Below are 23,390 nucleotides of genomic sequence, written 5' to 3' on the forward strand. Positions count from 1 at the left end.
ACGGTCTTGAGACTAAACCGATGGCCTGGGACTTGAATTGGCAGAAAATCGAAGGTGCAATTTGGAAAAAAGTTGGCTCTTAGATCTCTTAAATCACAAGCGGAGTGAAGGCTTCTGTCCCTCTATCGATTGATAATCCGCTGGATGATAGCTTGTATGAAGACCTTTTTGGTACATTTGCACTCAGCACGGTCAACCTTGCTGAGGGATCTTGAGAATCGTGTGCTAAAAATACTGGCTGATTGCGATAGTGATGTTGAGACACTAATCTTCAACCCCATGAAGCCTAAGAAGACCCTAACAAGTATGGACTGGATCAACACAATAGATCATATGCAGAGATCCACAATAGCCCCCTCATTTTCTACAGGTGATACAAAGTTGGGTTATTTACCAAAATCGCTATCAAAATTCCCTGATGTAAAAGTGAGGCAAAACTTCATGAGAGTTTGACTCAATATAATCCAGACTGGAGAGGTTCTGGTACGCTGGGGGGGTGGAGGAGAGAGCTAAAATGTTGTGCCCAGGCTGCAGAGATTTAAGTAGCCAGACCATTGCAGATATTCTAAGAGAATGTCAAGGAACGTGGGACCTTAGACAGAAACATTTCACTCGGTTCACCTACTCAGTCGATCACTTGTCTTCAACGATGTTTTGGAAAAGGCTGATTGCTGGCCATGAGACCTCATTGACCATAGGCCTGGTCCATGTCCTGCGACAGGCGGGTTTTATTCCACCAGAGTAGTGTTGAATTGTAACTGGATGTCCAACATGTGTTGCTTCCAATTTATTTTTTGTATTTCTCTTTTTTTTTTCTTTTCTGTTTATTTGTATATTTGGCTATTTAATAATGGACATATGGATATTGTTTTTATGACATGACATGAAATGTTTGTTTTTTGTTTATTCTTTTTTGTAACAAGTTGTATGTGAAAAACCGAATTTTCGGTTGTTACACAATAAACAATTAAAGAAACATCTTTAGATAAATCTGTTTTATGTTTTTTTTGCATCTTGGACGTAAATATGATTAATATTTAATTTGTTGACATGATTCGCGTTTGTTAAAAGTTTGTAATAAACTATAAACCAATAAAAATGTAAAAAAATGTAAAATTAAAACAAAAAATATATATGTATATATATATTATATATATATATATATATATATATATATATATATACATACACGCATATATATATATATATATATATATATACACCTGGTGCCCCAATCACTTTTTGTGAGCCAATGAAGAGGGTGTGCCAGAGTTACTTAGGGTATCTGAATCTGCAGATCTGCAGATGTCTCCCAAAAGGGCATGTAATGGGCCATTTTCTTGCATTTCAGAAGACCCTCCACTCGGAAATCATCACCCTGCATCTTGTTAAAGCGTGTGGTGGGAGTTGCACCATACATACATCTCCCAAACTACTGTGGTTTGTTTTTCACTGTGAAGGCAGTGTTATCAACCATCACTGTGCGGGTTGCATTTATTTCCACCCAATGGGAACAAATATATTTTAATGGTGAGCCAAGCCCCTACATGGGTGCTGGGAGAGTCCGATACATTTATGGCACTATGCAAGGGGCCAGCTAGTACACCAGTTACACCGGCAAATGATTCCCCAAGAATGTGCATGGTTCCTTTGTGGGTTAAGATAACCTGTGCACTAGTCAAAATCAGGAAATGGAAAAAAAGTTCTTTGTTTGTGAAAACTTCCAAGGTATGTGATTTTTTTACTTGAGTGATTCTTTCTAAACCAGTCCTCTTTAATTAAGTGATTAGTCAGAGAACAGATTTTCAGTCTTCCGTTCGTCAGTATTGTTGACTGTAGTTTCAATAGTGGTTTGTTTTATGTTGCAGTTGGAATTTGTTAAGAAGAAACTCAAAGATGCACAGGAACATTTTCCTAAGGTGGAGGCGGAACTTGATGAAACGGAAGCAAAAGTTGAAAAACTAAAGCTTCATTGGAAAACGTTACAGGTAGGATTATGATTCTACAATGCTGATCAGCTACAGGGGAGCACAATAACCAGATTAGAGGAAATGTACTGGATTGACTCTGTTTTGCAACCATAAAAAGTTGATAACTAAAAGTGTTTGAAAAACAACTATTGACAAAATAAAGAAAAACATTTCTGTGTTTCCAATGATGAAACTATAGTCCCAGTTACCCACACATTTGTCTGGTATCTGCCTCAATGAAGGGATACTTGCACCATTTGCCATCACATGTTCAGGTATGTCCATTTGCCAGGTATTCCAATGATAGGTGATCAGGCTACAAGAGTGTGTATCAATCCTTCTGAACTTTCAGAGAGGAGTCCAGCCAAGGGCGTCCCAGTAAAGAGCGGAACAGTGAGGGTAAAGACCAGCCATTGACCAGCCTATTTGCCACTTGGCCCATGACCCTTTGCTTTTGCTTTCCTCACTGCTGTACCTGTGAGTACCCCAAGCTTCCTAATTACTGTACTGTCTCTCCCCACTGTGCTACTCACCTATAATGCATTCACTCCTCCTCCTACTGCTGCTCGTCTTACTCCCCTCTCCCTACGATCAATGGTCGAAGTGGGGGAAGCGGTTGGGGGTGGTGCACTTCTACTTTTTTAAATTACATCTGACAGTCCTATAATTTTATTTTTAAAAGAAATCGTTCCGGGATGGTTTTGTTATAAAAGTTTAGAAAGACGTTGAAACTTGCACTTTCAGTGCACTGCATGTAATGTTCCCTTAAAAAGAAGGTGTATGTGTTTGGGGGCTTTTATTGTGTGTGGGAGGGGACATGGTGATGGAGTTTGTGGGGAGCAGGGGAAGGGCAGTAAGAAACATAGTTTCACTACTTCTTTTTGTACACTTCGACCACTGCCTACGCTTTCTACAATCACGCTACTACTTCCCCCTTTCCTATTCCTAACATAAAACTCACAACTCGAAACTCCCATTACTCCATCTCTTTTCCACCTCCTTCCAACAAACAAAAGCCGATGAGCTAACCCGCCCTCCTCTAACACCTATCCACCACACCTCTCTTCCTCTGAGACTCAACTTCTCTACTCTTCTTTACCTCATAAACGGAACATTGCACTCTGCAATGCTCAGTCTGTATGCAACAAAACGTCCTTTATCATTGACTACTTTCGTTCCAGCTCTCCTCTCCTAGACCTTCTTGCTATCATTGAAACCTCCATTTTTCCATCTGACACTGCCATTCTGGAGGTCCTACACGACTCCAAACTAACCTTCATTCACTACCCTTGACTGACATAGTGCCTCACAGAGGTGGATGCATTGGACACACCCTCTTCCTGACATAGTACCTCACATATCTCCAATGCCACATGGTCTCCTACCTCTGGCTGGCAGGTGATGTCCGGTCGGCATTGCTGGAAGACTTTACGGTCTCGAATGCACAGGAGCTGAGAAGGTCCTGCGTTGGCGAGTGGGCTCAGCTGCTCGACATGGCATTAGGGTACTGCATCAGTGTCAGCTAGAAGCTCTGAGAAGCTGGTCACCAGGCAACAGTGTTGAGTTGGGGAAGCTAGAAGACTTGCTGGGTCTCAGTTATGGATATGGCAGAGGTTCTGTGTTGAGGGAACTCAGAGATGTGGAGGTGGTAAAGTATCAAGGTCAAGGCTTGCTCTGGCAGTTCTTCTGCAGTAGCAGTTTGCAGATGCAAGGAGAGACAGGGGTCGCTTCCTTGGCTCTACGGTTGCTGGTAGACCCAATCCAGGGGCTACAGGTCAAGGTAGTGCTTCTGTTCTGCATTCCCACTTCAGGGAGCTTGGCTGGCACCTACAGAGGAATACTTCACCTCGTGTGAACAGGAGCATTGTTGCAGTATAGCCATTAGGGAAGCCTTGGTGCAGAATCTGTTCACCCTCAATTTTGCCTGGGGATAATTAGGGACAGAGCTAGCCTTTCTCTGCCTTGGATGGCATCTGTCTTCACCTCTATGGCAGATTACTTTAGAATGGTCTACACTCCTAACAGAGGTCCAAAGATGTACGCTTCTTCTCTTGATTGTGTAAATATAAGCCCAAGAATTAGGGGGTGCCCCTCTCCTTTTTAAGGCCAAATGTCACAGGGGATTGGTCCAAAGAAAGTGTGCAGTAAGGCATCTAGTCCAGGTGGTAGTAACAAATGCCTTGTGTCTAATGAAATCACACCCAGAGTAACTTGCCTGCAGGAAATGGAGGGGACAGGAAAAAGAAAAGAACCCTAACAGAAACAAAGATGGTGGGAGCCTTCTATCACCCCTCCTCTGTTCTCTGGCTATTCAACCACTGCCCGTTGTAAGGGTGACTTTGTTATGCCAGTGCTGCCTCTGCTGCACCGACTCCCAGGAAACCTCCTAGGGGACGATCCTGTGCCCTGAGGTAAGGTGTTGCTCCCTGTATGGGGATCAAAAGAAGCACCATCCTGACCATTGTCTCACATAGCAGCTGTGAAGACAGTCCGGCGGGACACTGATATACAACATTCCTACCATAGCTGAGCCCTGCTAACAGAGCTGACACTATCAAATAGCTGTGGTGTATAATAGTGTGCCATTGACTGTCACCATGCCAGGCATGCCTTATATTTAGAGATGTGCCTGCCACACGACTAAGGCATACAATTATTAGAATTTATATCAGAAGTGCAGAAGATTAAAAAAACACCTCTGCCTTTTGGTCCTGGCAGCTGTCAGAGATTCACAAATAGCTGTTGAACCCGCTCCGTGCCACAGCAGTGCTAGGGCTATAGATGTCAGGGGAATCTTATAGCAAAGATGCACGTGTACTACGATTCTGACATGGAGCATTTATGAAAGGTCTGACTAGCCTACCTCCCATTCAGAAATAGAATTATCTGCATCATTTTATGTCCAAAAAAAGCTCAAGCTATTCCACCCTCACCAGATGGCACTGGCATTGACATACTTTCAGGGGTGATACAAAAACAGCGCACCTAGGGAACTAGATGAGTATGGGAAGAGTATGGGAAGAGCATGAATATTGCTCTCTCCCATGCTCCTTCTGGCCAGAGCTGGAGAGTAGTCCAGTGTTCAGAAAGGCAGAGAAGCCTGAAAGACTCATGGCAGAGGAGGAGTAGGAGTGCAGTGTGCTCCTCCTCTCGCCTGGTTGAACCTACTTTATTTTGGTCATTTGTCAAACTAAAGGGTAGATTATGCTATGCTGTAGTGCACACCTCTGAGGAGTACTGGGGTGGAGGGCTGGTCCTATGAGAGAGGTTCTGGCATCAGGAGTCTTGGAAACTTATTCTCCTGTTGCCATCTACTCTGGCTGGTCTTCTTCCTCCAACTGTGTGAAGGATTCGCTGCATTTTGCCATCTATTGCATATTGTGTGTTCTCTCTCACCGGGTGTGAGGTTTTATAGTGTTTTATTGATTTACATTGATGTGTTTGATTAAAATATATATATTTTACTATTTTGTAGATTCTTGATCGGACATTCATTTTATTTTGAACTGTTCAACTTTGCAGTTTGGGTTCCTGCTGGATCACATTTACAACCCTTCTGAAAGTATAGCTTTCCCTCAGACCACAAAAGGCAAAGGAGGTATATCTTTTACCTGTGCCTTTTCTACTTTTATGATGTGGATCACTGTTGGTTCGTAGAAGCTTGGATGTTCAGTAGGTGGTTTAGCCACTACTCTTCGTTATATTCCTGCAGAACAAAAGTCATTTAATCACACACTACCCACAATCTTTTGTGAAGTCTCGCGAGGATAGCTTAGGGGCAATGCATGGTCTTGGAAGCAAGACGACGTGGAGCAACACAGGTCCGATCCTCAGGTCCGCGCTTGGAAACCTCTGGGTATTAAGTGCATTATAAATAACCAATTACAATGACAATTCCAAAGTGGCTAGCAGGAGAAACACTCGCCATGCAGGAACTCATATTGGGAGGGACTTTTAGTTTGTCCTCTCTTATAATGGAAAGAAAAGACAAACTAATGTCATACCTGCATTTATATTTTTTAGGCATTTCATAAAATATAGCTTAGATACAGGGTTGCTTCACAGTAACACGAATAAAGCGAGAGTTGTGAAAGAGAGTGAAAAGTGAGGTTGGAAGTATATAAAAAGGGAAAACAAAAAGACTGACATCTTTGCAGTATACACAAACAAGCGATATAGGTCTTGCAGTTTGGGAAGGCCTCACAGGAAAGAAACTTCTTTAATTCCTCCCTGGAATTGACTAACTCTATTTTGAGCCTGTGCCAAATGAGAGTTTGTTGCATAGTTCGGAAATCTGATAGCATCTTACCACAAACGCTGGCATGTAAAAAAACGTAAAACTGATGTTTGTCTCTATGGAATTAATTTTGCACATTGTGGCTAAAGACAATGAGGGCTTTCTAGCCACATGGAATCAAACGTAGCCACACTCTTCTCTTGTTTAATATATTTTATTCATTTTCGGGTAATAAACAATTTAATTAATGCATATGTAGAACATTATATGATACCCATAATATATTTTAAACATATAAAATAATGTATACAGAAACAGATCTAAGGTTTTTTAAACAAAATTGTAAACCATAACAAATATAATATAAACAAATGTAGGCAATATTATCATTTGAATAAAAAATAAATGTACTGCAAACAGTATCTACATCAGATATTCCGGAGTTATTAGAGTTTCATCCATAAAACATCTATCTTAAATATCATACACTCCTGAATATAAAATGATGATCACAAGACATAACATCACACAACACACACAAGCATGAGGGAAAGGAATAGTACAAAATAAAAGGAAAGGCAAAATCGGTAAATAACAATTGAAGAATAATAAGCAGGAAATAAAATAGCCAAGTTATATCATATAGTCATGCATCAAATGGAAAGTTTTAGTACACCTTTACAAATTCTATAATGCGATTAACCGTATATCATTATTGCGGGATAGTCAATAAACACATCCCATTTGTTTAAATATTTTGTAAATAGTGCAGACATGTTGCCCATACGTTTTTCCAATCTATGAATATTACATATGTTATTCCAACATCTCTATATCTAAATCATTTGAAAATCCTTTACAAAAATGTTTTCAATGGGATGTTGCCATGTTAAAACATTTTTGTAAATCAGGCCCCAAGTATCCTCATCTAACACCTTTGCACAGTCAATTTCCTATTGCAATTCCGAGCACCATTTCCTATTAGATGGTCTATTTTTAAATAATATTTTGTAGAAATTCAAAGCTTTACAAAGATAGGAAGAATCTGGAATTCATTTTCTGGAAAGGAATCCAGATTATCAATACGTGTATTTATTATTTTAAAATATTGGTTGAAAGCAGAATCAGCGAAAGAGAATTGGATTTTAAACCAAGATTTCCACAAAATAGGTTTCCCATTAATAGTTCAATTTTTATTGTACCATATAAACGGGGAGAAGGATATTGAGGGTCTATCTATATGTAAATTAAAGAATTCTCTTATTATAGAAGTTATAAAGTAACCTGATTTTGACCATACAGACATAGAATGCTTAAAAATATAAAATACATCTGTAATAGCAAAAGGTGAAAACAGTTTCTTCTCCACTATGAGCCAATTTGGTGCTCCTTCAAAACCAGTGTTGTGCTTCTTTTAGAATAAAAGCCCTATGATAACACCTAAAATCAGGAACCCTAACATCCACAGCCTCAAATGGATTTTTTTATTTACTAAATCTCTCTTCTTCTTTTTATTGCCCCACAAAAAGTCTAAACGAATAGTAGCTAGAGAAGATGGCAGAGAAATAGGAAGCATCTGTTAGTAATATAATATTACCAGAGCCAACATAATTTTAATAGTTTCAAGTCTTCCCCACCACATTAATTATAGGGATGACCAGGATGCTATAGAAACACAGAGTCTTGTTAGGAAGGTTTCCTTATTTAATTAATGATATTTGCATTAGACGCTGATATAGAAACACTAAATATTTAATAGAATCATGACACCATTTCAGACCAAATGTCTTCAGTTCATGTTTGTGACAGAAATAATTCATAGATAATACTTCTGATTTGTCCTTTTTTAATTTATAGCTAGTGACTTCAGAAAATTGAATTACTATATTTAATAGTTTGGGAACTGATGTCATCAATGACATTTGTGATGTCATCTTTGATGTCCTGGGTGTTAGTGTTAGTAGTGCACGGTGGTGGCGAAAGTTATGGTTGCTTAGCTTACCATAACTGGCGAATTTCAGGGGTCTTTCGGTTTTACTTGGAACCATAACGTTCCTTTAACAAAGTTTTTCAGTGAATTTCCTTGGTTTTTATTAGTGCGACTTAACCATAACATCCCCTTAACAAAGTTTTTTCATTGAATTTCATAGGTTTTTATTAGTGCATGTTGTTTTCCTACAACTTACTAATATCATACTTACCAAATATAACAATATTTGTGTGCAATTTACAAAGTGTCACCTTAAAACTCTGCCATTTTCCACCTTCTAGAATCATTTTTAACACTTCTATACACTCTCTTCAACTATTTCAACTAGTTTTGCATCCGTAGATGTGTACGAACATCAGACTTCATTGCGGACCTTCTGGACAGTGCCACATGATCATACGCTAGCGCGCGGCTTGATGACGTGTCCAAGAACCCGTCCGCTCTTCACAATAAATTTCGTCCTTCGCGGACAGTTCGGAACTGCATTTTCTACTGATCTAGGAACTTTCAACTTAAAAATGTCCCTTGCACAGCTCCAACACCTATTCCTACTCATCCATTAACAATCTAGTACACAGTACATACATTTAGCAAAACAGCTATTTCTCTTAAAATGGAATCAGCTACTGCCATCCCTCCTCCCCAAGAGACACTACCACTGCGGTAGCCAAAGAGCATGAGAAACACTGCCCCCTACCTTAGAAATAACACACACGCAACATTTTCCCCTGTCCACCTGCCCCTCCATATTAGTGTGTGGTGCCTCTTCCCTCATTTCCCATCCAAAAACAATAAAATGAATGTTCCTTTAGGAACCACCTTTCATAGTTAAAAAATAGAACTTCCTAAACCTCATCTTCTTTAACAAATACTGTAACCACACAGCCTGATGTCTGCGGGCATTGGTGCGTTACAAATAAATAAATAAATCAGGAGGGCTACAGACCATTATCGTTCATTGCAGCCCCTGAAATGGGGGATAAAGACCATTAGCACCCCTGGTTCCCAAAGCGGGAACCCAGGGTGCTAAAACATAGATTTTTCTTCCTATAGCGGGACGCCTCTGACGTCCCGCTGTAAGATGGAAGGATTATTCTTCCTACAGCGGGTTGCCTTCGGCGTCCCGCTGTAGGAAGGAAAATCCTTTTCCAAGACAGCCCACATGGAAAGAGAAGGCGGGGCTCCGTACACAGCCCCTCTTCCCTTGCCATGGCAGCCTGCAAAACCCTATGAACATATTACCACAAGCACTTTTTTCCCTTTCAAACCTATCCTACCTTTGAATAACTTTACCACATAGCCGGTCCCAGGTAGACATAGCCACTTTAACACCATTTTTCGTCCCTTGCGGTCATGGCCAGTAGCCAGATATCCGCGTCATGACCTTATGCCATGACCCAGACAATCTGGCAACTGCCCACGGCCACAGGCTATACCTCAGTCACCAAAGGTATATGACTATTTTTTGTTCCTACATTATTACACTTGTAAAAAAATAAAACACGGCCACATTTGTAAAACCATGCTTTAATGTCCTTGCCAATGCTCCTCACGAGTTTGCTCGAAACCCGCCCATGTTTTGTTTTTTAAAAAGTGTCAAAATATATGTACATACAATAGTCATATAACTTAGTTCCCACTTGACAAAATCCATTCAGTCTTTACACAAACATTGAAGGTTGGGTCTATAATTTTTCTCAAAACTTTTGTCCACATTCGTCAAATAGCAACAAAGTTATAAGCCATCTAAAAATGTTGACCCCCCCTCTAATTTCGCCCCCTCTTGAGAAAATCCCACCAAACTTTAGAAAACCATTTATATCTAGATCCAAAATCGTTTTGCCAAATGTTGTGCAGATTTGTCAAATGACACCACATTTAAATGCCTTTACAATATTTTGGGACCCCCCCTCTAATTTTGCCCCCTCTTAACAGAATCCCACAAAACTTTGCAAAACCATTCAGGATTAGTCCTAGAATAAAATTACAAAATTACATGCAGTTTCACTGTGTGGCGCAAAAGTTATAAGCCATCCAAAAACTGCTTTTCCCCAACCCTGTAATGCAGAAATAAGTGCAGATCTCCTAGGACATCTGAGGTGTCCGCGAACACCACAGGACTGTCCCAGGGCATCTGGAGTGTTTGCTAACACCACAGGACTGTCGCAGGGCATCTGGAGTGTTTGCGAACACCACAGGACTGTCCCAGGACATCCGGAGTGTTTGCGGACTTTCGGGGGTGAAACAACCCGTTTTTTTGGCTTCTTATGGCCATATCCCATCCTATCCTCATCCCCCCCACCTCCCCAGAGATTGTTTGTTGAGTTTGAAAAGTGAAATGCTGCTTTTTTTAAAAAGAAAAATTCACTGCGCTGTTCGTGGACCCCAAAAAAAGTCTGCGAATCCAAGATGGCGGGCGTTTCAAGAAAACAGACGCATTTCACATTTTCTCACCATCCAATCAGCGGACGTGTCCCGGTTTTCGCAGACTACGCAAAAGTCAGTGAATTTTTCAGCCAGTCCGCGGGCCGAACAGGAAAGTGAGTCCGCAGACCGGACATAGATATCACTAATTTTTTTGCTTTACATTTTGGTCATTTAAAAAGAAACTACTGGATGGATTTACACCAAATTAAAAAAAGCACGCCTTCGGACCAAGCCGCCACTCCTGCCGCAAATCTGGTGTAAATCCGTCCAGCGGTTTGGGCTGTAGGCGTGAGCAAAGTTTTTTCCCATTATGTCTATAGGAAAAAAATTAATTTTGGGACCCCCCCTGGACCAAACCTCACCAAACTTTGCAAAATAAATCAGAGTGGGCCATATACTTCTTTTTGCAAAGTTTGGTGAGGATTCGTCCAGGGGGAGTGAAGTTATAAGCCGCTCAAAAAGTGCTCTTCCTATGGAAACTACAGTGGCCATGTAATATATATATATATATATATATATATATATATATATATATATATATATATATATATATATATATATATATGTCTTATATAACAACTACACTACCATGGCTGTGTAGTTATGGTTAAGTTGCTAATCCCATAGGAAGAGCACTTTTTGGGTGGCTTATAACTTCGCTCCCTCTGGACGAATCCACACCAAACTTTGCAAAAAATGTATATGGCCCACTCTAAGTTTTTCTGCAAAGTTTGGTGAGGTTTAGTCCGGGGGGGCAAAGTTATAGGGGGGTTCCAAAACTTCTTTTTTTCCCATAGACTGAATGGGGAAAAAACTTTGTTCACACCTACAGCCCAAACCGCTGGATGGATTTTCCCCAGATTTGCAGCAGGAGCAGCGTCTTGGTCCCAAAAGCGTTCTTTTGTAAATTTTGTGAAAATCCATCCAGTAGTTTTTTGGAAAATTACCAAAAAGTAGGTCACAAAAAATGTGTGATATCTATGTCCGGTCCGCCGACACACTTCCCTGTTCGCTCTGCGGACAGTGTACTGATTGGCTAATAGGCTTGCGTCATGTCCGCGGACATGCAACGTGTCCGCTGATTGGATGGTGAGGAGCGTGACGTGCGTCAGATTTTTGGAAATGCCGGCCATCTTGTATCCCCGGACATCCGCGGACAGCGCGGTGACAAATGGTGGAGAAATACAATTTTGGCAACTGTGTTGGCGTGTAAGACTGTTTGGGGAGGGTGGGGGTGTAAGAGATGGATCAAATATTGTATTTATTTTGGTGGTAGGCACCCCTGTTGTGTTTGTTGTATCCGCGGACAGCCGTGCTGTCCTTGATGTCCGTAATTGACCAAAATGGGGGTGTCCTAAGGACACGGTACCTGTCCGTGTTGTCCGCAGGCAAGTTGGAACTGTTCTAAGAACATGTGTGGTGTCCGGAATGTCCGTAATTAAACAAAAATGGGGGTGTCCTAAGGACACTATACCTGTGTGTATTGTTCGCAGGCAAGTTGAAACTGTTCTAAGGACACACACAGTGTCTGGGATGTCCGTTATCGGGCAGAATGGGCGTGTTCTAAGGACATGATACTTGTCCATGCTGTCTGCAGGCAAGTTGAAACTGTTCTAAGAACACTTGCGGTGTCTGCGCACTTAAAAGATGCCCATATGGCATAGTTAAATGTTTGATTCTATGGGTGTGATCTATGGGTGTGATATGCTGCGGTGGTTGTGGCTAGGCCTAGAGTCTTGGGTGCATGCAGTGGTTGTGGTCTGGGCCAAGTGTCTTTGGTGCATGTGGTGTTTGTGATCAGGGCGTAGAGTCCAAGACCAAAGTTTTAGACTGAAGTTATAAGTACCGAAGTTATAAGCTAAAATGGGTGTGATATGTTGCGGTGGTTGTGGCCAGGACCTACCCAGGCCGAAGTTATAAGCACTGAAGTTATAAGCCACCATGGGTGCGATATGCTGCGGTGGTTATGGGCAGATCCTATAGTCTTGGGTGCATGGGCCATGCACCCAAGACCAAAGTTATATGCATCTGTTTGCTTCAATGGTTGTGTTATTGAGCAGTATTTATGAGTTGTACTTATTGTAATATACTTACTGTATGGTTTGGTAACTGGAGTACATATATTCTTTGTCAATTTCTGTGATAAAAGAAAAGATCATGTTAGTATTGGTAGTTTGTAAGGATTTATAACATTGAATAATTGACATTCTTTATTCATTTCGACCCTCATATTTAGTAGATTACAAACCAGTGTACTGTGCAATTTGCTCAGTTTCTGTGTTTGTTTTTCAAATCATTGGGTCTGTGGGGAAAAAAAAAACATGTCATATTTAAAAAATCCTTTTTTTGTTATGCTACAGTCTATTTGTTTGTTTGTGTTCAGTGTTCACTTGTTGTTTCTGGCTAATGTTCTATCTGTTGGCTTGTTGCACATTTTTGGAGCAGTTAGATACCTGTTGGCATATTCTGTCTATTTTTTGTTATAGTTTAGTGGTATTGATTTATCTGTTTGGTTGTTGCAAAATCTTGGGGCAGTTAGATACCTGTTGGCGTATTCTAACAGTTTATAGTTTTTTAATTGAAGTTTTGTTAATGTTTAAGTACAGATTAGTTATTAAATTTTGGTTTTAAGAAGATTAAATAAGCGTTTGTAAGATTTGCTGGTAATCTCTGCTTTAGAGTAATAGTACTATCATTACATTCGAACCATTGACATTTCTTTTTAATATATGCAGTGTAGTGACCTGCATTGGTTGTGGCTTCTGCGTGGTAGATAAAAAACCCTTTTTTTGTTATGCTACAGTCTATTTGTTTGTTTGTTTTCAGTGTTCACTTGTTGTTTCTGGCTAATGTTCTATCTGCTGGCTTGTTGCAGATTTTTGGAGCAGTTAGATACCTGTTGGCGTATTCTAACTGTCTATTCTTTGTTGTAATTTAGTGGAATTGATTTATCTGTTTGGTTGTTGCAAAATCTTGGGGCAGTTAGATACCTGTTGGCGTATTCTAACTGTTTATCTCTTGTTATAATTTAGTGGTATTGATTTATCTGTTTGGTTGTTATAGAATCTTGGGGCAGTTAGATACCTGTTAGCATATTGTAACAGTTTATAGTTTTTTAATTGAAGTTTTGTTAATGTTTAAGTACAGATTAGGTATTACATTTTGGTTTTAAGAAGATTAAATAAGCGTTTATAAGATTTGCTGGTAATCTCTGCTTTAGAGTAATGGTACTATCATTACATTTCAACCATCCACATTTCTTTTTAATATATGCAGTGTAGTGACCTGCATTGGATGTGGTTCCTGTGTGGTAGACCATACCTATTGTTGTGAAGGTTTTCTTACCAAGTGATACTTGACCAAGTGTGAATCCAGTCAGCTTGCAGTTGTTTTTGGTACCATCTGCATTGTAACGTAGAAGCATTAGTATTACTTATTTAGTATGTGTTTGTATTAGTAAGGTGGGGCGATTATCTGAATTGCAGGTAGTACATAATCTACCATGGTTTGCATTTTAAGGAGGGTCTCCTGACTGTAGCTTTCCATATCAGACATGATTCATATTGCTTTTTAGTGATGCTTAGCCTTGTGGTTAGTTGATCCAAGGTAATAGCAGCACTCTAAGTGTAATCACTATACTTGATCCTCACCGCTGTACACCAGTATTAGGCAGAATTATATGCAGTACCCTTTGGGAACACCACACACAGTTAGGACTACAAGTGACAGTACAAATTCACCTTTGGTACAAGCCTGCACTACACCGTAAAGTGGTAGCGATGGCTGAGCAGCCAGACTTATCTCAAGAGTAAAGTGAGCAGTATCAATAGTTATACAAAGGACAGCATTTACTATGACTCAAACAAACACTGACTCAAGGTTTCTGAGTAAAAGAATATATATTTATTTACACATCAGTTATTAAACATTTCACTTTTCAAGCAGTTGAAAAAGCACGTTACTTATACACTACACCGCACCCAATAGATTCTGGACAAGTTAGGCTCAAAATGAAGTGTGAGCAAAATGGCACTCCAGCAATTTAAAAGGGAGGGAAAGACAAAGTTAGAAAGAAATTGAGCAGCACCAACAAGTAAGTAAGCAGGGCACTCTAGAAAAAGACACTACAGTGAGGAAATCAAATTAAAGGGGCCTGGCCCAAAGTCAATGGACCAAAGTCTTTGCAGAGGATCACACAGGTCAGAGTAGTTTGCGGTTAAGTCTTTGCCAAGAGTTCAGAACGAAGTTGGTCGGACAAGAAGTTACTTTAAAGAATGGAGAAGGACAAGCCCTCGGTTTGGCGAAAGATTTCACACACTTTCACCGCATCTGTACGAAACGAACACGAACAACCAGGTTAGCACAGTACCTTTAAAGCAGAAGAATGCTGTAGCTGAGGCAGACATTCTTGGCAGGTCTTGCAGGCTCACTGTTCCTGAAACGACTGTCGGACTGACAAGAAGGAGGAAAACTGGAGGGTCCTGCACTGCCCAGGGAAGAAACCAGCAGTGGAGCAAAGCGACGAATAAAAGGTGCGCTCCTTAAAACGCAAAGAGAGTCCGTTCATCCTGGCTATCGGGTTCATTGTAGCTCTGTACAACAAATTCAACCAGAGAAGGGATGCCTGGCGAGCAGTTTGGTGAACTGGTTGTTCCCACCAGCTCAAGGGGAGAAGATTCCTTGCAGATCTTCCCTGTCGTCGAAGTTTGAAGATTCGGACCTGCAGTAGGGCTTCACCGGGTGGTTCAGTCGTGGTAGAGGTCCTCCTCTGTCAGCTTCTCCTCGGTTCTCTTGATCTAGTGGCGACTCTGCCTTCTTGGTCCCAGAGACCTGCTTTTTATGCAGTTTTCCCCCATTCACACAGCCTGGCTGTAATCCCTCAGCAGGGTAGCTGTCCCACCGGGACAGTCACCACAGCCAATCATATCAGAGTGCGACATGGTTCTGGAAGCACCTCAAGACCTTCCTCTTTTCTTCTGCCTTTGCTCCCCCTCTCCCCTGCTGATCTGTTCTCTCTTTCCACCGTGAACCTGGCTACCCCCTGTCCTCCGGGCCCAGGTATCTGCTCACCCTGCCACCCTTCTGCACTGGCTCCAGGCCACCCCTTTCACTGGGGTCTGTATCTGTACCCATACAGCCCCCCCTTTTTCTCCCTGCACTTACCAGACCTACCCTTTCTGCTGCCTTAAACCTAGCACTTGCAAATTGCTGGCTGCACTACCACTGTTTGTTGCCTTTATTATTTATTTATTTATAATTATTTATCTGTTTATCTTCTGCTTCGCACTTTCCACTCCTCCCCCCTTCCATGCACTTTTCCCCTCCCCCTCTCCTACGCACTTGCACGTTCTCAATGTCACTGGGCTTAGTAAGATTGCTGTTTTGTCTCCCCTGTTCCCCTTCCTTGCCTTGTCGCGCTCTGAAACACTTGTGTACGAGCGCGATAGAAATAAAATATCAATATATGCCAAGAAGGGAGGCCATCCTGCAGCAGTGAGGGTGGGGTGCAGATCTGTCTCCCCATATGTTTCAGATCGGGCTAGGTGGTGATTGCATTACTGTCAAAAGTGTTTTTACAAACACGTGCCAGTCTTTCTTGAATGTAAAGACAAGTAACCCCATTAAACGAAACCTAGCATCATTACAAAAAAGAGTTTAATTGCACCATGAATAATAACCATGAATATTACAAGTGTGCTAGTTTGTGGTACTCACTTTTGGACACAGTTGAATAACACATACAGAAGGATGTAGCTGTCAGGTATTACTTTTTAGTAGAATAATACCATTACTGGTCATATGTTATGCACATAATAGTCAATATTGTCCCTTTTAAGCATTTCATGTGAAACGACGTTGAGATTATGGGCGTCTGAGATGCCATCCTTTTCACCCCTTACCATGGCCCTTTGTTAAAACTTTAAGTACTTTGAATGAAAGCACCTCCGCAACACAAATACAAATTATAGGTCACGTTTACTCCCTCTCCATCACCCAGGAGGACACCCCTCCCAGTTACCTCTGCTTCACTGAACTGAAACATGCAGAATACTTTACAAGAAAATGTGACATGTCAGTATAATAAATGTCAGTCCACTAAGCGTCTTTCACTGTGTTGTCCATGGGTAGATCCCATAGCTGCAATTACAATCGGGTACCCGGCCACAACTTGTTGTGTCTTGCAGAACATGGATGACAAACACATGTGATCTACCATATACATGTGAAACAGGGCAATGAGGAGGGTGAGTTACAAGCAATTTGTCATTGAGCAATGTGGGCAAAGGAAAGCGGTTGGTTGCATGCCTGGTAAGGAAAGGGAATTCAGTAAATAGTAAAGGATTGGTGCAAAAGGTTAGCAGTAGTGTGATACTTAATTGTAAGTAAGCGGACGATGAAGGGGCATTAAGAATGCTGTGGAGTGGAAGAACACCATAGGGTGATGTGTATGGAAAAACGGTAAATAAGACTGAGGTATAGCTCATGAAAGGTAGGTCATTAGGTTGAGTGACTGCTGCAAAAGACGGATGCCTGACTTGCAAGCCAATGCAGCTCATTGGGGATCTGGCTTGACTCCTTACGTGTTTTAACAAGGTCATGCATCCTTCCATTAAGAACATATGTTTCGAGTAAGACTCGTCTTAATGACATATCTTAATGCAATGTGAGTGAGAAGTAATGTTCTTCAAACTTTACAATTAAATGCATCTTTGTTGCATGCTGAAATCTATACATTGTAAGCCTATTTGCTCTGCGTTGTATGCGGTCAAATAATCCTGGGTCAAGTCCCCCCAAAAAATGGGTGGACTCATTAACATACCAATTGAATGTTGTTTCACAAGAAATTAGCATTCAAAGGTGCCCTCGGAAAAAAATGGTTGGACTCCTGAAACGGTGGGACTACCCCATCCACACTCGTGTCCCCTTGACTTCAGCCCTGTCATAATGCTTGATTACGATCAACCACACCACTAATAGTTCTTTTCCTGTCAATGCATGTTCTGTGTGCAAGATAAATTGTAACAAATGTACTATTATATCTGGCATCCGTTTTAATGAACTATGTCAATGCATTAATTGTTATCGATATTCTATTTATTGTAATGAACATTTTATCATGATCTTTTTCACATTTCTTTTAAATTGTAAAAATGCAAAAACAGGGAACTCATTGTTCCTCGTCCTGGGGGAGCAAATGGCTCACTTGTAAAATCGTCACCTCAAACCCCAGTTGTTAAACTGTAATGTAATTGCACAGCCCGAATGATACACTATGTATGTTGGCCATAAGCAAATTGCATCATGCAACGAACACTGCGAACCATGAAGCCTAAATGTGGCCAGTGGGAATCCATTTTGTAATTGTCCGCCATTTTCTTTTCCTGTAATGCTTTGCAAAACATATTCTGCGATTCAGACCCACACACGGTGCAAGGCCATAGCTTGAACTCTGAATCCTGTTTAGACAGGAATGTGAAACCCTGCAGAAATACATTGTTTTATTATTCGGTAAAGCCTTGAAGCTGTACAAGAGCTGCGGCTAATCAGAGGCCCAGGTGCCAGACTGTCTTGCAAACACTGTTGTAAAAGGCAGTTAAATGAGAATTATATGCAACTAACGGTGCTCCTTCATGGAGGATGGTATTTCTCTGCTTCAGAACTGTCTGACCTTTAGCCCATGAGCGCAGCAACCAGATAACATTGCTGGAATGTCTCCCCTGCTAGAACATGATATCCTTCCTCGTGCCAGTGCCCTGTGTTCCCCAAAACTTTAATCTGTGTCTGCAAACCTCGACTAGAAATACCGAATGTTTAGGATGAATGAAGTTACGTGCCTAACTGTCAATTACTGAACCCTAGCGTGCACGTCATGTATATGGGTGGACCGAATAATGCCATTCAATGATGTTGTATTATGTATATATATTACTGCTTTATCAGCGGCTCGCTCTCTCTCCTCTCACGGTGTTTGTGAGTACACATCATGAGGTGTTGAGACCCGATCGGCCGATCGAGATCCTCTGAATCAAACCAGACTTGTTGGGAAACGAACCTCATGACTGGCGTGTCATTTAGTATATGGTCTGAAATGGTTATTCCATATATGGCCTTACAAATATGGCACCCAAATAGGGACCCTCCTTGTGATGCTCCATCACGTACGTTGAAGGCAAGGACAAGTCGAGGATGAAGCTGTCGGACCGGTATCGGAAGGTGTTCGGGGCGCCCCTGCAGAAGTGATTAGAGACTCCTGCAGATCTGTGCACAGCCGATCCCTGATCGACGAGCAGCGCCCAGAGAGCATCAAGGCGAGGGTCCTGGAATCGAGGCAGATTGAGCCAGACACGCTGGTCGAGACGATTCTTGGTTGCACCTGCATACGGGTGAATTGCGTCCTGAGAGACAAATTGATTGATCAGGTGAGTCATACCCCGATCCGATTCTTAAACGTCCTGATATTGGTTGAGTGTTGCACTTGCAAGTACAAACACCTAGGTAAGCGAGGTAAGCGTTAACGCCTGGAAAATTATCTTCCTCCCTAGTGAGATTTTTCCACTGCGGTAGACAGTCTTTGGAAACTGGCCAGGTCGCGTCACCCGAAGGGTCGCCGGCGTATGAAAATGTACATTAAGTATGGTAATGGGGCCATTGTATTTAATGCGGTTTGGCATAGGCATACCAGACGTGTATCACACCTTCAGTGGCCAAATAATGGGAGCGCGAATAGAGCATTTGGAATCAGTATTGCTGCGAAAGAAGGCCAGACCTGCAGCGTTCGACACTGTTAGGGACTGGAGGAAGGAAGCAAATCAACGCTTGAAAAGTAGAGAGAAACACGCACGCAGGCACATGTCAAACTCAGACAAAGCGCTAGTGCATGATCAACAGAAGCAGACAGAAGCCATTCGAAGCATGGATAGGGCCTTCCAATTTGATACACAGAAACTATACCCATCACAGGATTTGCATACATCAGACGAATTGATAAATAAAATATTGAATGAGCGAAGAAATTAACATCTGATTACTGACCCAGTTGCACAGCCTCCCTTTGTATCCCCTCCTGCCGCTATTCCCACGCTTGCATCTGCACCTGCAGTAACCATCCCATCTGCACCAATGACATCATTTCCTCCGCCTTCTACAGAGCATGAGTTATATGCCTTAGCTAGCAGTCCTGCAATAGTAGGGCCTGAAAGAGGAAGTATCAGACTGACTCTTAGTACGATTAGTAAAGAACGAAAAGAAGAACTGAAACAGTGGGCTGAGACATATATTGATGATGGCAATGAAGTGGCAGTACAAAGCACCATATCTGATCATAGAGGTATTGGCGAACAACAGGTGTTGTTAGAATATATGGGTGAATATCTTGTTAAAGTATGGAGTGATTTAACTGATCGAGTTGTACCGCAAGAGCTGCGTGATTTGATTTTCCTTTCCCATTTACGAGTGCAGTGAATATACGTGAGCTCGTAGAACGTATATTTGTGTTTAAACGAGAACTTGATCAATTGCATAAAGATATAATGAATAAGCATGAGCCACATATGTCATATGTCCAGAAACGATTTCTTCCGCCGTTGAAACCTGTTAGTGATGAGATGCGTATTTGCACGCGAGATGCGCTTAGATGGATTACGGACGCTACTATTTCCCCGATTGAGGTACACGATACGTTTAGTCAATATTCGCCGGAAATGCAGAGAAAAGTATTACAGGTTATGGTGGAATATTTACAGGATGAGTGCATGAAAAAGAAGGTTTGTTGTCCTGATGATTTGATGACAATCTATAAAAGAGCATTTTTGCCTGGCACAGGAACTGCTGCTTTGTCCCTTCATCTAGCTCTGTTACTTAATAGACGCTCAGATTCAGAGCCCCCTACTTTGCAGTTACCCATGAGAGAGGTGCCTCCTATGTTTGTTCCGAAGGTTGAAATTCCTGCTGTAGGACAGACTCCAGCACGTACGGTAGAAGCCCATTATATTGCACAGTTTGTGCATGTCCCCTTTTCTAGACAGGAAGTGAATAATATAAAGCACACAGTCCCTGATATGAGAAGAAATCTTGCAGGGTTCTATAAGGAAATTGAATCTGAGTTAAATTCATCTGTTTTTACATTGAGTGATATTGATTTATTGTTCCCTGTGATTCTTCCAGTTGATATATGGAAAGAAATTAGAAGTATAAATAATGCACCAATGCTAGGCGATACATGGGAGAACTTGATTAGAATTGATAGTGAGAGAAAGGCTGGAGGAAAACCTCTGCAAGTAATTTTAACTCTGCCCTCGCCGATAGTATCAAGATTGAAAACTTTAGTACCTGAAAAGAGAATTGTTTGGGATAAGTCAACTGGTAAACAAGGTAAATCGGAAGGAGCTACAGAATTTTTTAACCTATTTGAGGAAGTATTTGCAGACTTTAGTGGTCAGGATCTAAGTGCTGAACCCGGGAAGAGATTGTTTGTTGATAAATGTGTGCGAGGATTGCTACCGGAGATTCAGACATTAATAATGACATCTGAGAGTGCATGGCAAGCTAAGTCACAATCTGAAGTATTACACATGGCCCAATATTACGAAAATCGAGTGAATTCAGAAAAAGATAAGCAAATAAGGAAAAAGGGAGACTTGAAAACTAGAGTATTGCTACAACAGGTAGCTAGAGGAAATAGAGGGGGTGGGAATGCTCCATCAAGAGTCCAATTTGCATTAGCATCCAATTTACAGTGGGGTCCGATAGGTATAAATCAATGTGCCTATTGCAGACAAGAAGGCCATTGGCGAGCACAAATGCCCACATTTACGGCAGTCGAATGGGACCATGTCGAGAAAACCTTTTAGAGGTCGCCCAGGAATAGGGGGTCCTAACCAAAGCCAATTCAATGCACAATTTCAAGATAGCCAGGTTAATCAGAACCAGAAACAGAATTCAGTAAACAGTGCAAATGTGTTTGATAATCCCTCTAATGCATACTATTCTGGAGACTTTACATCTGACGATGTACTGTTCCCCTAGGACAGCCCGAAGCAGGGTTTGGAACCAGTGCCTATTCCCGTTAATCAGAAAGGGCCCTACGTAGAAATGAAAGTTGGGAATAGGGAGCATACTTTTCTAGTGGACACAGGTGACCAGAAATGTTCAATTGATCACCAACGGGTTCCAGAAATACCACTGTCAGGGCATAGCAATGTTTCAGTAGGGTTCTCAGGTACACCAGTAATTAATCCAGTCTCACAACCAGTGCCAATCACATTAGGTCCATTCACTGAATCTTGCCCATTTCTTTTGATGACAAAGTGCGGCGAGAATTTGTTGGGATTTAATCTGTTGAAGAAACTGAATGCCATAATTTATTGTTCCCCTGAAGGAGTGTACTTGACTATTTCGCAACAACAAACTCCTGTATCGCAATTTATGTCTTTACCGTTCCTAGCTGAATTTAGTAAAGTACCGACTTGCAAATGGGCAGTAAATGATAACGATGTAGGTATTCTAAAAATTGAACCAGTAAAAGTAGTTTTAAAAGAAGGAATTACATTACCACGCATTCCGCAATACAAAATATCGACCGAAGGTGAGCAGGCCCTGAAGAGCATTGTATCAGATTTGGTTAATAGAAATGTAATTGAAGAAATATCAGGAAGTGTTTGCAATAGGCCAATTCTACCAGTTTACCAAAAAGGAGGTAATGAAATCCCATACCGTTTTATAATTGATTTACGCACGATGAACAAAATTGTTGCACCACAATTCCCGCTAGTCTCCGATGTCACCACAATTCTGACCATGATTCCAGCCTCTGCGTCACATTTTAGTGTAATTGACTTGAAAAATGCCTTTTTTAGCATTCCGGTACAGATAGACAGTAGATATTTGTTTGCGTTTACATTAGGAGGACGCGCATTCACATTCACACAAATTCCACAAGGTTATACTGAAAGCCCAAGTATTTACAGTAGAGCATTAAAAGAACAGCTCGATATGCTTGCATTGCCGACAGGTTGTGTTTTATTGCAGTATATTGACAGTCTGCTCGTAGCAGCAGATTCAGAGGAATTTTGCAAGGAGGGAACTGTCTTGCTATTGACACATTTAGCAGCACATGGACATAAAGCATCGCTGAAGAAATTCCAGTATTGTCGAGAGGAGGTGGCCTATTTGGGCTACCTCATATCGAAGGAGGGAAGGAGATTGACATGAGAACGAATAGAAAGCATCTCTGGTATGCCTAGTCCAAGTACGCAAAAGGAAGTCAGTAGCTTTAATCGGCATGGCTTCATACTGTAGACAATAGATTCTGAATTTCGCAATGATTGTAAAACCCATAGTGGCACTGACAAGGAAGGATGTTACCTTAACTTTGCCATGGAACTTGTAATGTCAAGAAGCTTTTGACCTGCTGAGAGCTGCACTATGCTCAGCTCCAGTTTTGGGCATGCCAAATTATTAAAAGTGTTTTATGTTCTTTGTACATGAAAAGAATGGATGTGCTTTGGTTGTTTTGACTCAGCAACACAGGGGGAAGAATCGGCTGTGCGGTTATTTTTCTTCCACGTTGGATCCTGTTGCATGTGCTTTGCCACGTTGCTTGCGAGCTGTTGCTGCTGCTGCCGCATCAGTAAAACAAACCAAGGGGAGCTTTTAGGTCACTCTTTAACCGTGAAGGTACCCCATTGAGTAGATGTTCTTATAAATAGAACACAGACGCAACATCTCACTTCTGCCTGATTAACAAGATACAAACTGATCCAATTTG

General features: G+C 41.4%; 2 protein-coding genes across 2 annotated transcripts in view; one reads left to right on the forward strand and one right to left on the reverse strand.

The window, feature by feature from the left end:
* SCARB2 (scavenger receptor class B member 2) overlaps positions 1-23,390 on the reverse strand; it is a 1,272,731-nt gene that overhangs the window by 1,144,175 nt on the left and 105,166 nt on the right. The window lies entirely within an intron of this gene.
* The window catches only part of LOC138510558 (serine/threonine-protein kinase MRCK beta-like), a 2,015,755-nt gene that overhangs the window by 177,560 nt on the left and 1,814,805 nt on the right, over positions 1-23,390 (forward strand). The window contains exon 3 of the mRNA XM_069626316.1: positions 1,869-1,988. Within this exon, the coding sequence (XP_069482417.1) occupies positions 1,869-1,988 (120 nt within the window). The remainder of the gene's footprint in view (positions 1-1,868; positions 1,989-23,390) is intronic.

Source organism: Ambystoma mexicanum, chromosome 6p (assembly GCF_040938575.1).
Source record: "Ambystoma mexicanum isolate Mex_15411 chromosome 6p, UKY_AmexF1_1, whole genome shotgun sequence".
NCBI lineage: Eukaryota > Metazoa > Chordata > Amphibia > Caudata > Ambystomatidae > Ambystoma > Ambystoma mexicanum.